The 15,683-nt window shown below is 38.5% G+C and overlaps 1 protein-coding gene and 1 pseudogene across 1 annotated transcript in view; both read right to left on the reverse strand.

Annotated features, from left to right (window-relative positions):
• Positions 1-9,745, reverse strand: part of ME1 (malic enzyme 1) — a 190,146-nt gene extending 180,401 nt beyond the window's left edge. The window contains exon 1 of the mRNA XM_058734598.1: positions 9,549-9,745. Within this exon, the coding sequence (XP_058590581.1) occupies positions 9,549-9,626 (78 nt within the window). The 5' untranslated portion in view covers positions 9,627-9,745. The remainder of the gene's footprint in view (positions 1-9,548) is intronic.
• Positions 9,746-12,914: 3,169 nt separating this feature from the next.
• On the reverse strand, positions 12,915-15,349 carry LOC131515438 (acyl-protein thioesterase 1-like; annotated as a pseudogene).
• Positions 15,350-15,683: the final 334 nt, after the last annotated feature.

A 15,683-nucleotide genomic window follows, 5' to 3' on the forward strand; every position in this document is an offset into this window, starting at 1 on the left:
GAAATTAAAAGAGATATATTACCAGAAAATGGCAAGAGCTACAAGCAAAATTAATTAGATCATTACAATCTCTCACCTACATGTTCCTATGAAGATTGGGAAATGTCAGTCTTAACCTCTTTGTATGTCACCATTTCCAGCTCTTCTTTTTGACTTCTATCATTGGATCTTTCAAACCAGTAATGTCTCTGTGTTATTTATTAAGCTTTAATTCTCAAAGGGAAGTTATAATAATACTCTTTTCCATTTTCCCAATTTCTCAAGTGAATTTTCTCATTATCTGGCAAAACAATTTCTTTAGAAATTTGAGGAATTCGTATATGGAAACAGTTTATTACCTTTGGTGTGTCCTGCACTGAGAGAAATATGTTAAAGTCTGCTAGTATTAGTGTTTATTCCTATCTGCGTGTTCTGTACGGTCTTTTTTATGAGGGTGACTGCTGTGTTATTTGATGCATAGATATTCCTTACTTTTTTAACTTTATTCAAAATTGTACTTTTCAGAATTATAAAGAGTCTTTTGTCTCACTTAATGCTTTTTGATATAGACTCTACACTGTCTGACGTCAGGTATAACCCTGATTTCCTGCTGGTTGCATTTTCCAACGTCTTTATTTTTAGTCTTTCCATAGCATTTTGTTTTCAATGTATCTCTTATCTATAGCATAGTTTGCTTCTGCTTTGTGGAACAATCCGAAAACAATTCTATTAATATAGGAGTTATTCTCATTTATATTTACTGACACTGATGAGGGATAGAAGCAGAAAATTTTCACCTTTAGCCCAGAAGGCTGATCTATGGCATCCATAATTCTGATAAGGATTAAATACATGCTGGTTACTACATTCTTAAAAGGTCTCATGACTGCCTGGCTATCTCACCAATAGTTAATATTGAACTGAATGATAGGCACCAGATAAATCTTGTGAAACTAGTTTTACAAGCAGAAATTCGAAGAAGACCTTTATGATCTAGTACTTCCTGCACATCCCCTATCCCTTGAGTACTAAGCATATAACCACCGGCTTCATACAGCAATAGTGCAGCTCTTTCTGTCCATGGGTCCTGTCCCCATGCTACTCAAATAAACTTACTAAGCTGCACCATAAAACATCTCAAGAATTATTTCTTGACCATTGCATTCAACAACCCTGCAATATAACCAATATATTTCCTTTCAATTCTGTCTTTATTATAATCTCTACATGTAAAAATTAACTATAATTTTGAATAAGTAAAAATTTTAAAGGCTTACAAAAATACTCATTAACCAAGTCGCAGTTTCTTCCTGGCTCTGAGCACTTGAGTAAGGACTTATATTTTGGCCAACTAACCAAGACTTGCCACTATTAGTAACCATAACATTCTCATCATTTCAAGATTATTGTTTCAAAAGATACCTCAATTTGGACATGTAGACAGAAAAACACAAGGGGGCTTGACCAGTACTGCCAAGGCAAACTAGAGCCCCATATGTGCAACACTAACACACAGAAAAGAAAGTTACTTTCTAATAACTTCCCAGGTATGTGAATGCACTACTTAAAGAAGTCATAAAGCAAAATTTTCTTAAACTATGGGTTGTGACTCACATTTCTTAAAAACTGAAATATGATAAGTACTACTAGTGTGCACTAAACACAGCAAAATATTGTATTATGACATTTTGTTTCCATTACAATATGTATTAGTTTGCTAAGGCTGCCATAACAAAGTACCAGACTAAGTAACTAAAACAACAGAAATTTATTTTCTCACAGTTCTGAAGGCTGTTAAGTCCAAGATCAAGATGCTGGTAGGGTTGCTTACATTCTGAGACTTTTCTCATTGACTTCTCTCTTTGTATTCACATGGTCTTTCCTTTTCTTATAAGGCTATCAGCCATATTGAATTAAGGTCCACCCTAAAGACCTGATTTTAACTTAATTACCTCTTTAAAGGTATTAACTCCAAATGCAATTGCATTCTGAGACAGTGGATAAATCAATACATGACTCTTGGTAGGGCACAATTCAGCCTACAACATTATGCTTATACATGTATTATATATGTGTACTGTGTCACAATCAAAAAAGTTTTAAAATATCTTAGAAGACTCTGAATAGATAATTCAAATGTATTAAATATATTCTAAGCTTAAGGGGCCTAGCCTTAATACTGTCATGGAGTCAGGACTCCTTCAGTCTCCAGATTTCCAGGTCTTCATGAAGTAGTTTAGAATTTAACTGCTCCAGAGATCCTGATAATGCAATTATGAACATTCAGATGAACATGTAAATACTTTTGCTGATATTCTTACTCAACATTACCTGATAAAAAAAATAAACTTAGTGCTTTAGATCTAGGGTGTATTAGTATAAAGCTCTAACAGTTATATTTCCATGTGTTTGAGACTATTACTCATTTTTTTTAATGTTTATTTATTTTTGAGAGAGACAGAGACAGAATGTGAGTGGGTTAGGGGCAGAGAGAGAGGGAGACACAGAATCCAAAGCAGACTCCAGGCTCTGAGCTGTCAACACAGAGCCTGACGCGGGGCTTCAACTCACAAGCTATGACATCATGACCTAAGCCAAAATCGGAGGCTTAATCAACTGAGCCACCCAGGTGCCCCAAGACTATTATTCAATATTATATTGACTTCCCAAGCTACCCGGACCAAACTATAGAAACTTAAAGCCATACTGTCTCTCCCCTCTGTTTAAACTCAAAGGCCTCAAGTATCTAACAGTTTAGTTGATGGCTAACTTAGATATATTTTTAAGGCCTGAGGGAAAATGCTGAGGCTTTAAATTCTCTAAATTCACTTAAGACAACAATAATCCTTTGTTTTAAAATGTACTACTTTATATACATAAAGCTAAAAACAGGTAAAAATTAACATATAAGCCATAAGATATTTTAAATATCATTTTAAGAATACAAACATCCACATTTTACATTTAGGTCCCATGTCTAAGAAAATTTCCTAAACATTTAGGTTGGAAACATTTCCAAATTTGTTCTAACTGTAACGTATTTCATGATTTATTCCGGATCTATATACTGTCCAAGTTGGTTGAGTTGGTTCAATAACATAATGAAGTAACAAATCAATCAGTCTTAAGTCTATCACAGTATTTGGTCACGTCAGTTTTGAAAACCATTGGAAATAGTCAAATATTTGTTTTGTTAGAGTAACAGACTATTTCCAAAGCCAGACTCAAGTAAAGGCTGGTTTCACACCACTGGAACTTGTAAATTTCCTGTCTCTGCAATTCACTCCCTCTTCTCCCAATAACTTTAATGACCAAAGCATACCTCTACCTTTCTCTAACAAGCTATGTTCTTTCATACTTCCAAGCCTTCACATGCTTTGAACAGAGTCCTGAGAAGCAAAGAGCTTTCCTTTTTCTTTGTCTTCACAAATATATATTTTAACCTATACCTGGCATTCTGTGAAAGTGTATGAAAGACTGCAAAGGTCATGTGATGTCAGTCAAGCTCAGTTATATGAATTTGAGGGTAAAACATAAATGTCTCTCCCATAAAGAGAAGATACGTTTTTGTTTTTACTATAAAATAAAGAAGGAACATAATCTTGTCATAGAAAATTCAAGGGAAGAGGATTAGTACACTAAAAGGAGAATTCTTTATAATTGCTCCAGCTATGAGCTCGGACTTTCTATACAAAAGTACTATATTAATATTAGGATGTACTAAAAAAACCTACTGTTTTTGAATGTATAATTTAGAAAAAATTAATATTCACTATCTCAAATCTTTTCAATATGTGATTGAAGAGGCAAGACAGAAATCACATTACAACAGAAATCTAAGTGCACTCACAAGAATCTTATTCGTTGCAATATTCTCTCAACCACAACATTATCTAGTATATACTGGGCTCTGAACAAATATTTTCTACATAAAAAAATAATAAATGAATGAAATTATCACTTTATTTTATAAGGATAGTAACTGAAATTAGTTAAGAAAAACTCACTTAAAATCTCATAGCTGCTAAATGGAAGAATTGGGGCTTTCGCTTTCTAAATACAATGCCTTAGAATGTTCATTCCATTACATTACATTTCTCATACTTGCCCAAAAGCTAGAAGGAAATTATAACACAAAAACAAAACTTCTTAGACTTTCTTCAGTATATTCTTATACTCCATATCACCAGTCTCAAAAGTCCTCAGGTCAAACTCCTCTTTCTCCTCTTTCTACTCATTCGAGTGTATTTGTTTTTGCGCTCCCCTACACTACCACCGTTGTTTCAAGTGCAGCAAGGTATCAGCTGTGGAGGCATATGGCTATCCACCCACAATACAATGGCATTTGTATCAGTGGGATTCCACATTAAATAATACATCAGTTTCCCATACTGTTGAGGCAACTTCAGAGAACTGTTATAGATAAAAATTTCTGAATGATTTGTCGTGGTATAATTTACACTGAAGAAAAAGAGGAGGTTCAATGTATCTTTCCTTCATAACCATGAGACTTATTTGTCTCTTTTCTCTACAACACATCCAACTAGGTCTTGACATGCCAGGACACAAACATCTACAAATGCACTTGCCCAGAAGCTCACTTTTTAGATAGAAAAGTTAACGATGCTGACTGAAACTGACTTTGATACATCACTATCTTAAACTGGATTAAAATGCCTAAAATATTAAAAAGTGGTATCTTTTGGAGATTTACAGGTCATGTACATGATTTAATCTTAAAGACATAGAAACCATGTAAGCACAATTATGGCAGAACTAGCAATTAGTGTTTTCTACCATTGCTAGAGGAATGGTATAAAGCGAACTAATAAATTTAGAAATGAAAAATAAGTGATTTTGTGTGTAGAATTTTACTTTTGAAGAGTTATTTATGAAACATTAGTCACATGAAAATTCCTGAGAAAAAATTTGAAATACAACTCATCAAAACCAGAAGGCATCCTTGAAAATCATAAACATTAAACATTAAATTAGAAAAGTGCACATAACACAAAGACAAGCACCTCAAAAATAGTTTGGGCTGTGTAGAGAAAGATACTGAATCTCAGAAGCATGAGGCAGAAGTACTTTCCCAAATACTATGATGAAATACTACCTGGAGTGATGTAATTTGAGTAAAAGCAAATAGTGAGAATCATACATTATTACCAATGAAGACAGATCGTAATTTCTCTTAAGTTTTCACAAGGTTTTATTTTTTTAATTTGGATCATATCTACTGTTAACCTTGAGTTTACCAAGACTAATCACCCCTTTAAGGTTATCTAGCAAGCAATTAAAACTTCATGGATGGTCAGGCTTAAACCAAATTCCAACTATTCTCCTATATTCCATTATACATTGTATAATGTATAGGCAACTGAGCTTTAGACTTAAATGCAAATTTACTTTCAAAAAACTATAATAAAAAGGATATAAATGTCAAAATAATGCTCAAACGACCACTCTAAAAGCTTCTTGCTTTATAGGAAAGAATATCCAATGGAATAATGACAGTGTCTTCAGCAAATGGTGCTGGGAAAACTGGAGAGCAACATGCAGAAAAATGAACCTAGACCACTTTCTTATACCATACACAAAAATAAACTCAAAATGGATGAAAGACCTGAACGCAAGACAGGGAGCCATCAAAAGCCTAGAGGAAAAGCAGGCAAAAGCCTCTTTGACCTCAGCCGCAGCAACTTCTTACTGAACACATCTCCGCAGGCAAGGGAAACAAAAGCAAAAATGAACTATTGGGACCTCATCAAAATAAAAAGCTTCTGCACAGCGAAGGAAACTAAAAGGTAACCGAAAGAATGGAAGAAGATATTTGCAAAGGACCTATCAGATAAAGGGTTAGTATCTAAAATCTATAAAGAACTTATCAAATTCAACACCCAAAACACAAATAATCCAGTGAAGAAATGGGCAAAAGACATGAATAGACACTTCTCCAAAGAAGACATCCAGATGGCCAACCGACACATGAAAAAATGCTCAACATCACTCATCATCGGGGAAATACAAATCAAAACCACAATGAGATTCCCTTACACCTGTCAGAATGGCTAACATTAACAATTCCGGCAACAACAGATGTTGGCAAGGATGTGGAGAAAGAGGATCTCTTTTGCACTGCTGGTGGGAATGCAAACTGGTGCAGCCACTCTGGAAGACAGCATGAAGTTCCACCAAAAATAAAAAATAGAACTACGCTACGACCCAGCAATTGCACTGCTAGGTATTTATCCAAGGAATACAGGTATGCTGTTTCGAAGGGGCACATGCACCCCAATGTTTATAGCAGCAGTATCAACAATAGCCAAAGTATGGAAAGAGCCCAAATGTCCATCAATGGATGAATGGATAAAGAAGGTGTGGTATATATATACAATGAGGTATCATTTGGCAATCAAAAAGAATGAAATCTTGCCATTTGCAACTACGTGAATGGAACTAGAGGTATTATGCTAAGCGAATTTGGTCAGAGAAAGACAAAAATCATATGACTTCACTCCTGTGAGGACTTTAAGACACAGAACAGATGAACATAAGGGAAGGGAAGCAAAAATAATATAAAAACAGGGAGGGGGACAAAACGTAAGAGACTCTTAAATATAGAGAACAAACAGAAGGTTGCTGGAGAGGTTGTGGGGGGGGGGGATGAGCTAAATGGGTAAGGGGCATTAAGGAATCTATTCCTGAAATCATTGTCGCATTATATGCTAACTAACTTGGATGTAAATTAATAAATAAATTATAAAAAAATAAAAATAAAAATAAAAGCTTCTTGATTTAAAAGCTGAGTTTTTAAAAGACTGTTTAAAAGACAAAAGAAATAAAAACATGGTTCATTCATTCATGAAATAGACATTTATTTAAAGCCCACTGGGCAAATTTCTGTACTAAGTATGAATCCTGCCCTATGACAATCAAAATAAAAAAAAAAAAAAATACAATGCAGTGAATACAACATGACATGGTACATTTGAATACACAAATGTTAATGATAATAGGACTAAGAGAATTAGGAACATCTTCCCTAGAGAGATTATTAAATCAATTAATGCCATTTTAATTCTAGGAAATTACACATAGACAAAAAGGAGAGTATTAAGAGATCCAGCAAACATATTTCAAGTGGAAGACTAAATTGGGCGACTAATGAGATCAATTTGAAGAAGACAGTAAACCTGACAAGACTGATTTTATATTCAATATTATAGGAACTATTATAAATACTTGGATGACAGAAGAAGAATATGAAGAAAACACTAACTGATGTACGTATTGTTCTCATATCTACATGTAGGACAGACTATAATCTGAAAATAAAACCGGTAAAAATCGTTGCAGTTACCCAAAAGCTGAGGTGATAAATGTCTGTGTGAATGTGGCTGAAGAAGTCTTCACGCGGCCAGATGACAGGCTGGAGTGTTAAAGGGCAAGATCTACTAGCCTAGGTTATCACAGAAATCAATAAGAATTCCCAGGCTACCAGAAAACTTTAAAGCCCAGAGGTCTTCAGTGCAGGGCAAATCAGAACATCCCACAGCCATGGTTTCAATGGTAAGGATACTCTGCTACTTCCATTAGGCAACACACAACTGTCTTAGAACTGAGTAAGAAAAAGTAAAGCTTATTCCATTAATCACCCCAGAGTTGGTGAACTAGATTTTTTTTTAATGTTTATTTATTTTTGAAATAGAGACAGTCAGAGCATGAGCCAGGGGAGTGGCAGAGAGAGAGGGAGACACAGAATCTGAAGCAGGCTCCAGCTGGGAGCTGTCAGCACAGAGCCTGATGTGGGGCTCAAACTCATGAACTTGTGAGATCCTGACCTGAGCCAAGGTCGGACTCTTAACCAACTGAGCCACCTAGGCGCCCCGGTGAACTAGATTTTATATCCAATTTGATACTATGCAGACAATAAAGTTCAATTACAAATTCAAAAATGTGTTAACACATTATGCTGCACCTTTCAACTTGGTGGAAGATCTTTGTGATATTATTGTTAAGTAGGAGTTAATCTTTATTGGTAAATAGAAGCCAAAAAGATTCTAAGTAAAGGCATAATAATTACTCTTGCTCAGTGATTGCCTATGCCATCTACCCACTCCAAACACTCATTCTTGCCCATGACTTCAGGGAAATTCAAACAGGTTATACCACTTATGTGGTCCTTCTTAACTAACAACACATTATTTGGTCATAAATTACAGCAAGCAGATACACATGAAAGTAACAAATTATTTTATAACATCAGATTTTACCTTTGTTCTACTGAAAATAGGCCCCAACATGCAGACTAATAAAAAGAAAAATCTAGCAAATAAATTCATTTTGAAGAAAAAAATAAGTAGGAACTATTTAAAATTTCATGATGCTTTATGACCCCAAATACTAAACAACCATGTATTTTTTAAAAGTTACCTGTCACCACAAAAATCAAAAAGAACTCACACTAGCTATAGTTTATTAAATAGAAGAAATCACAAACCTTCAAGCCATTAATAACGATCAACAAATCACCAGCAACATGACCAGAAGGTAAGAGTGGGGTCCAGTTCCTAATGAAAAAGAGTATCTACTAAAGAGACAACCAAAATGACTAAACAGATCTCTGTTGACTGATGGCATTTCCCATATCCTAAATTAGGAAATGTCAAAATCACAGCTACACACACACACACACACACACACAAAAAAAAAAAAAAACAATCTAGAGAGAAATTTAGCTATAAAGTGTGACTGCTTAGTATCTAGATAAGCAAAATTATAAGTCAGGTATTTTTCATTTGAGAAAAATATTAGGTGTTCACTCGACATTACCAGTGAAAAAAAATGAAATGTTAGCGAGATCTGGAAAAGGGTCTGTAATTTACAGTGGATTCTTGTTTTCATAAGAGGTCTTTAAAAAAATGTTTTTAATTTCCATAAGGCCAGATTCAAAAACATAGGACTAGCTTTACCCACGGCCCCAGGTCTAGGACAGGGATTTTGTACCAGGCCATGCAAAGTGTCCAAGGCAGAAGCCACCCACCACGCATTCCCAGCCTCCTAATCGTGTCGCTCCAGAAACCAAGAGGCCTTGACTTCTAGCTTGTTAATGTGATCTGAGGCTCTGGGAACTCATTTCTGTCCAGGATGGACCAGTAGGGCCACTTCTCTCCGAGCAGCGTCCAAGAATTGCCACACTGAGTGAAACCAGTAAGTAGGTGGCACATACAGGCTGAGCTGGCAGCCAACCTATCTTCACAGAAACAGTTCAAGCACTTAGCCTGATACTACTTTCTTCGCCTTGGCTCCTGGAGAAGAGAAGCCGAAAAGTAAACAAGTTACATCTCCTCCGGTCCCAAAAAGGGATGCCGAGGTGCACCAGCACCGCGAGCCCATCACACTGCTGGGCACACAGCCTACTGGGTGGCCCCTCCATTCCGCCCGCAACGAGAGCCGCGTCGGGTGAGAGCGGACAGAGGGGTGAGGCCGCGTTGGGGGAAACCCCCGGAGGGCCGGTCCCAGACCGAAGGCGACCACTGGGCCGCCAGGTGGGCCGGAGGACTCACCTTGTTGAGGTGGGGGTCCCGCGTCAAGGCGTAGCCGCGCTGGTGGGTGTGGCGGCGGCGGGGGGCTGCGGGCTCCATGGCTGGCGTGCGGGTCGGCGGCGGGGTCGGGCGGCGGCGCGCTGCGCGCGGCGCAGGCGGCGATGCTGCTGAGACGCCGGCGCTGAGTGCGGCGGCGGCGGCGGCCCCGCTGGGAAAGAGCCGGCAGCCGGGGGCGGGCGTGGGTGGCGAGAGGGGGTGGACGCGGCGGGAGGAGCCCGCGAGAAGCCGGTGTCCCCAGCCGGGCAGCCTGCGAGAATCGCTGAGTCATGGCAGGAGATCAGCCGAGCCGGCGAGTGAGGAGGAGGAGGAAGAGCGAGGCTCTCGCGGCTCCCAAGGGGCGGCGGCCGCAGGAGCCGCTCCTTTACATGCACTGGGCCCCACTCACCACTGGGTTGATGATCGCAAGTGTCCTAGCCCGTGTCTGAGTGGGGCGTGCCTCCGTTGTGCACGGAATGCTTTTACCCCCGAGACCCATACGAGTAGCAAGGTCATGTTCCCCCCGCCCGCCCCGGGGGCTTTGCGGGTACCGTAGCCCCTGGGCCCTCAGCGGGAACCGCAAGGATACCCGGGAGATGCGAAATGGGGAGGTTCTGGCAGAAAACAGCGGCTGTAGGACCGAGGGATGGGAGCACTCAGGAAATGGACCAAGGGGCTGTTTGCAGAAGACCTCGACTGAGACTCTCTCTCTCTTCCCATTAGGCGCTTCGAAGCTCTCTATCCAGGGTCCCGATGCCGGCCACGCCCAGGAGCCAGACAGAACTAACCTTGACCCAGAAAGCAGAGGCCTGAGTAGAACTGGGAGGAAGTGTGGGCCTGTGGAGCTCTAGATTATACATGGGAATTTTACCTTAATATAATTGCAAGCCAACGTGTGTTACACTGCAGATGGTTATGGCCCACTGAACAGTCACATTTATCTTGTATATAATTTTGTGAGAGTTCTAGAAGCCAGGATGTTTATGAACCTCTTTGAATTCATATTCAAAGATTGGATAACTCAATCTTCAAGGGCTTCAGTTTCTACTTGGGTGAAAGGAGAGGGTCAGAATAAATGATCTTCCAGCACTGGAATTCTGTTGTTATTGTTATTTCTACTTGAAGTTTCCAGGAATGGAGGAGCAGTCAGATCAAAGCCAAAAGGGGTGTGTGATACACAAAAACCATGAAAGATGTCGGTGCTCCAGTTTCTTTTCCAGGTAAGCAGGATCAATAGTTTCTACCTGATTCATTTCTAACTAATGGTAGTACAAAAGACAGCATTAGGGATTGATTATGGGTTGATTTTGTATATCCATAAACTAGACACACATCCAATAATTTCTTACGTTACCTTATCAGAAAGATTGTTATAGTAATTGTTTTTTAGCTATGCTTATATCCAGAAGCTTCTTGGGCCTATTCTTTGAATTACCTAGAATCAGTTGTTTTAAGGGAGAACATTTTATTAATTGGGAACATTTTACTGGCATCATAGAGTTCTTTAAAAAAAAAAACAAAACTCCTTGCATTTAAATAACAGTTCTCACTGTGAATGCTACAATCCATAAATAATTAACCCTAACTACAATACCTGAGAAGAAGGTATACTTTACAAAACTCACTCCCAGGGAGTTAACTGAGACATGTCACAATTAGAGTACTTTATCAGAAACAGAAACAGTTTAATAACAGGCCTCGGAAGCAAACTTAGATGCTGAAGAAACAAAAATGTCAGTACAACTGAACCTTGTTATTATGCCCCTCTTATAGAAGTTTAGCCTGTCTATTCCTGTTTCTGTGATGTATTACATACTGATAGGAAAGCTGACATAAATATAGGGAGGAGCCCAAAGTATATGGGCTCAACCCCCAAGCCCTCATTAAAGGGAGTACAAGATCCTGGCAGTGCAGGTAAAGAGAAGTAAACATATGGGAGATGTGAATTTAAGAGAAATAGTTCAGTCATCTTGAATGATAACAGTAGGAGGCCTAAGTGGGGGGAGTCACTTTGTATATTCATGTGCAGTTCCAAGAGTACTGGAAGGAACTCTTTTTCCATGTAAATGTTATCCAGAACATTAAATTTCAGTCCTGTTTGTTTGTAAAGTTAGGTTTTAATATAAAAACAAAATCTCAGGAAACAGAAAAAAAAAACAACTTATTTTAATTTTCCTTGTAAGAAACTACAGTTGTGCAATCTGCACATAATTGGTAATGTTAAAAATGGTTATGATTCACAAACTAAGGGATTAGAACCTGTAAATTTCTGTTGCACAGGTGAGTATACTATCAAATAAAAATCAAATTTTTCTTGCCAAATTTAATGCACAATGAACTCTAGTCATTAAAATCATTAAAATATGATTATAGTATTCTGATTTAATGTCGTTGAGATGAAGTACAGAAAACTTAGGAAATATCTAATGGTACATAGAGCATTTCAAGTGTTCTACTTTCATAGTAAACTTGAAAGTACACAAATTTCCCAGAAGGAGGGATTAGTCTATATCATTGGTGTATATTTGCAAAACATTTCAACAGTACAACACTAGAACTTTCAAAATGGGACATTGGAAATGTTTTACTTTCATGAGAAAAAAATATCATCTAATTTTTTTTAATGTTTATTTATTTTTGAGGGACAGACACGAGCAGGAGAAGGGCAGAGAGAGGGAGACAGAATCCAAAGCAGGCTCCAGGCTCTGAGCTGTCAGCACAGAGCCTGGCATAGGGCTCAAACTCAGATCATGACCTGAGCCGAAGTCAGATGCTTAACTGACTGAGCCACCCAGGCACCCTGAGAAAAAATACCATCTAAAACAAAGATGTAGCTATATGATATGAGTAAGTAATCCTTATTTCTTTATACAAAAAGCATGTTACTACTATGTAAAATAAGTTCTGATTTTTTAGTTGAATATCTCAACATGCCTGATTCTTGGTGTGTTTCTGCATGAAGGAAAGACCTTTGATCTTTTGGGGTTTTTAGAATTCAGTGTTCAGTGTATTAGGGAGGAGAAAGTCCACCAGAGTAAGTGACCCTAAAAATTCAGAATTTAGTGTAGCAGCTGCATCCTTGGGATATCCAGCCCTAGGACTGTGAAGCATACAACTGGAATGAGTGCTAGTGTGGAGGAGGCTAAGCTCTCCTACCTTAGGTTTTCAGCTGGGACTCTTTAACAAGAGGACGTTAAGAAAAAGTTTATTAATGCTTGCAGTGCACATCACACGGAAGAAACTTGAAACAAAGAGTAACTCAAAACAGCTTCTTAAAACCACTGTCTATATAGCATCTTCAACAAAGACCAATACATTTGTAGAGAAATGATAGCACAAAGGAAAACAGTTTTAGGCTTCCAAGGGTGGCAAACTGGAAGGGTAAATATATGGGAAGAAACTTAACAGTAAGGTTTGTTGCCAATTCCTCTTCTCAAAGATTCAAATTTTGGGGTGACATATCTTGGTTTCCTTCATTAGGTTTTATACCTGGCTCTAAGGAATCCCTGATGAACAAAAAACTCAGTTATTGGTATTTAAGTATCCTGGTTATAGGTGAAATGAGTGCATGAGCCATTTCATTAGAATGTCTTAGGGACGCCTGGGTGGCTCAGTCAGTTAAGCATCAGACTATGGCTCAGGTCAGGATCTCACAATTCATGCATAGGGCTCTGTGCTGATAGCCTGGAGCCTGGATCCTGCTTCGGATTCTGTCTCCCTCGCTCTCTGCCCCTCCCCCACTTGCATGCAAGTGTTTTCTCTCTCTCTCTCTCTCTCTCTCTCTCTCAAAAATAAACGTTAAGGAAAAGAAAATAACTGGGGCACCTGGGTGGCTCAGTCAGTTAAGCGTCTGACTGTGGCTCAGGTCATGATCTCGCAGTCTGTCCGCGAGTTTGAGCCCTACGTCAGGCTCTGTGCTGACAGCTCAAGAACCTGGAGGCTACTTCAGATTCTGTGTCTCCCTCTCTTTTTTAAAAAGAAAGAAAGAAAGAAAGAAGAAGAATGTTTTAAAGAGATGTGCCCATATTCTATTCTTTAAGCAAAAGTTTGTGCAAAAGCCCCATCCTCTAAAGGATTCTACAGAATGCCTGGAGCTCTATAGAGTTGTGGTGTTGTTGTTGTTGTTGTTGTTGTTGTTGTTGTTGTTTTTCCCCCTGAAGAAAGCAATGTTACTCTTTAACAGTCCAAAGCATTATTCCTATTAGGGATAATGTAATACCACCTCATTCTTACTATGTATTACAATCATTCACATGGATATAAATATAAAAATACAGGCACTGCATGGTGACTAATTTTGGAATAAATCCATAGATTAAGTCACAGCATGTATAAATCATTTATATCTTAACTGCTTACTTATACCTGAACAAATTTTCATTAAGCATATTATTAATTTTCTAATTATATAATCTGGTTGCAGTATTTTATTTTGCTGAAGCACATTTGAAAAAGAAGTCAGCTCCTTCACCTATTTTAATACTAGTATATTCTGGATCTTGTTATGCAGTGCATGTATAGAAACTTAAAAGAGCATGTATTTCCCACAAGGAGACATTTAGTCTCTATCATTGGTGTGTATTTACCAAACATTTTAACGCTACAAACATTAGCAGTTTCAAGATGGGGCACCTGAAAAGGTTTCTACTCTGCTACAATGATACAGGTAACTTTACACAAGACATCTTAGTAATGTTAAATCAACTGCAGGTAAAAGTTGTGAAAACCAATAAAGAAGCTAAGTTAAAATGGAGTCTGGAGGCAATGAAGGGATAGTTCTCAGGATCACTCCTGGCAACTTACTTAGCATACCTCAGGGAGAAGAAGGATGATTCTCCTTGCCCAGCAACAACCTACCCAATGAGAAGCCCTCACTCTCCCTCAAATTCTCCCTCTCCTCCAATGAACTCTTGTTCAAAGCAGCCCCTCCCCACTCCCTTCTTTCCTCTATACAAGGAAACTCTTTTTCCTTCCTTCTTGGGACTTGCCTATGGTTTGCCATGATTGCAGTCCTAAATTGCAATTCCTCTGCTATTCCTAAATAAATTCATTTTTGCTGGATAAATAACTGGCTGGTTTTTTTCTTTAATTTTTTTAATGGGTGTTTTGTTTTTAAGGTTGACAGGGTTTTATCAATGAATTGCTTCATATCCATCATTTCCTGGTGACATGAACTGTGCATCATGCCTTCCTAGGTTTTTAAGGTTACACTGGTTGGATTTACCGATGTTTTTAGCTTTTGACAATAAGAGAACCAACCATTATTAGAAACCAAAGGGTGGTAATCTCCATGGCACTAAGAATAGAAATATCTGTTAGCCTCTGCTAGGACTCCGTGGAATGGAAGCACACAGGGGAAGTGAGTACAGTGATGCCTGCCAGCTCCTGCTGTGTGGTAGAGCAGTATATAAAAGACAAAGCTCTGTCCTGAGAAAAGCCTCCCCAAATAACAACATTAAAAGGAATACCTTTCTTCACCTCTGCTCCATCAAGGGCTTTACATTTATGCTATCCAATTCCAGGTTCATCCTGTAAATCTGGTAAGAGCCCAGTAACGTTAAACAAGGCATAGCCATATTCACAGTTAATGTGACAGGCATAACTGGCACACGTGGGTAAATATATTTGATATGTGAACTTCTGATACCTGCAAAGTCTTCTGCCCACCCATGCTCAGTATCTCCATGGTGAGAAGGGGTGCAGACATCGATGGTACTGCCATGTGAGAAGCAGGAACGAAAGTGGCGCCTGTGAGCTGCATCCCCTCTAGAAGGCACAAGTATCATGGGTCTACACCAGTAGTTTTCAATCTTTATCCCATATTAGAATCATCTGGTGAGCTTTAAAAAACACTCTTGCCTAGGCCAAGAGTTCTTGATTTAATTGGTCTCAGTTGTAACTTTAGCACCAGGACTTTTTGCCCCAAGCTCCCCAGATGATTCTAATTCGCAAAGTTGAGAACCACTGGTCTAAAATAATGGTTCTCAAATTTTTGCATGCATCACAGTCAGTTGGAGGGTTTGTTAAAATAACCTTTTGATTCAATAAATCTGAGGTGAGGTTTATAATGTGTTTTTCTAACAAGTCCTAAGTGATGCTGATGCTGATGGTCAAGAGAAC

Source organism: Neofelis nebulosa, chromosome 6 (assembly GCF_028018385.1).
Source record: "Neofelis nebulosa isolate mNeoNeb1 chromosome 6, mNeoNeb1.pri, whole genome shotgun sequence".
NCBI classification, from domain to species: domain Eukaryota; kingdom Metazoa; phylum Chordata; class Mammalia; order Carnivora; family Felidae; genus Neofelis; species Neofelis nebulosa.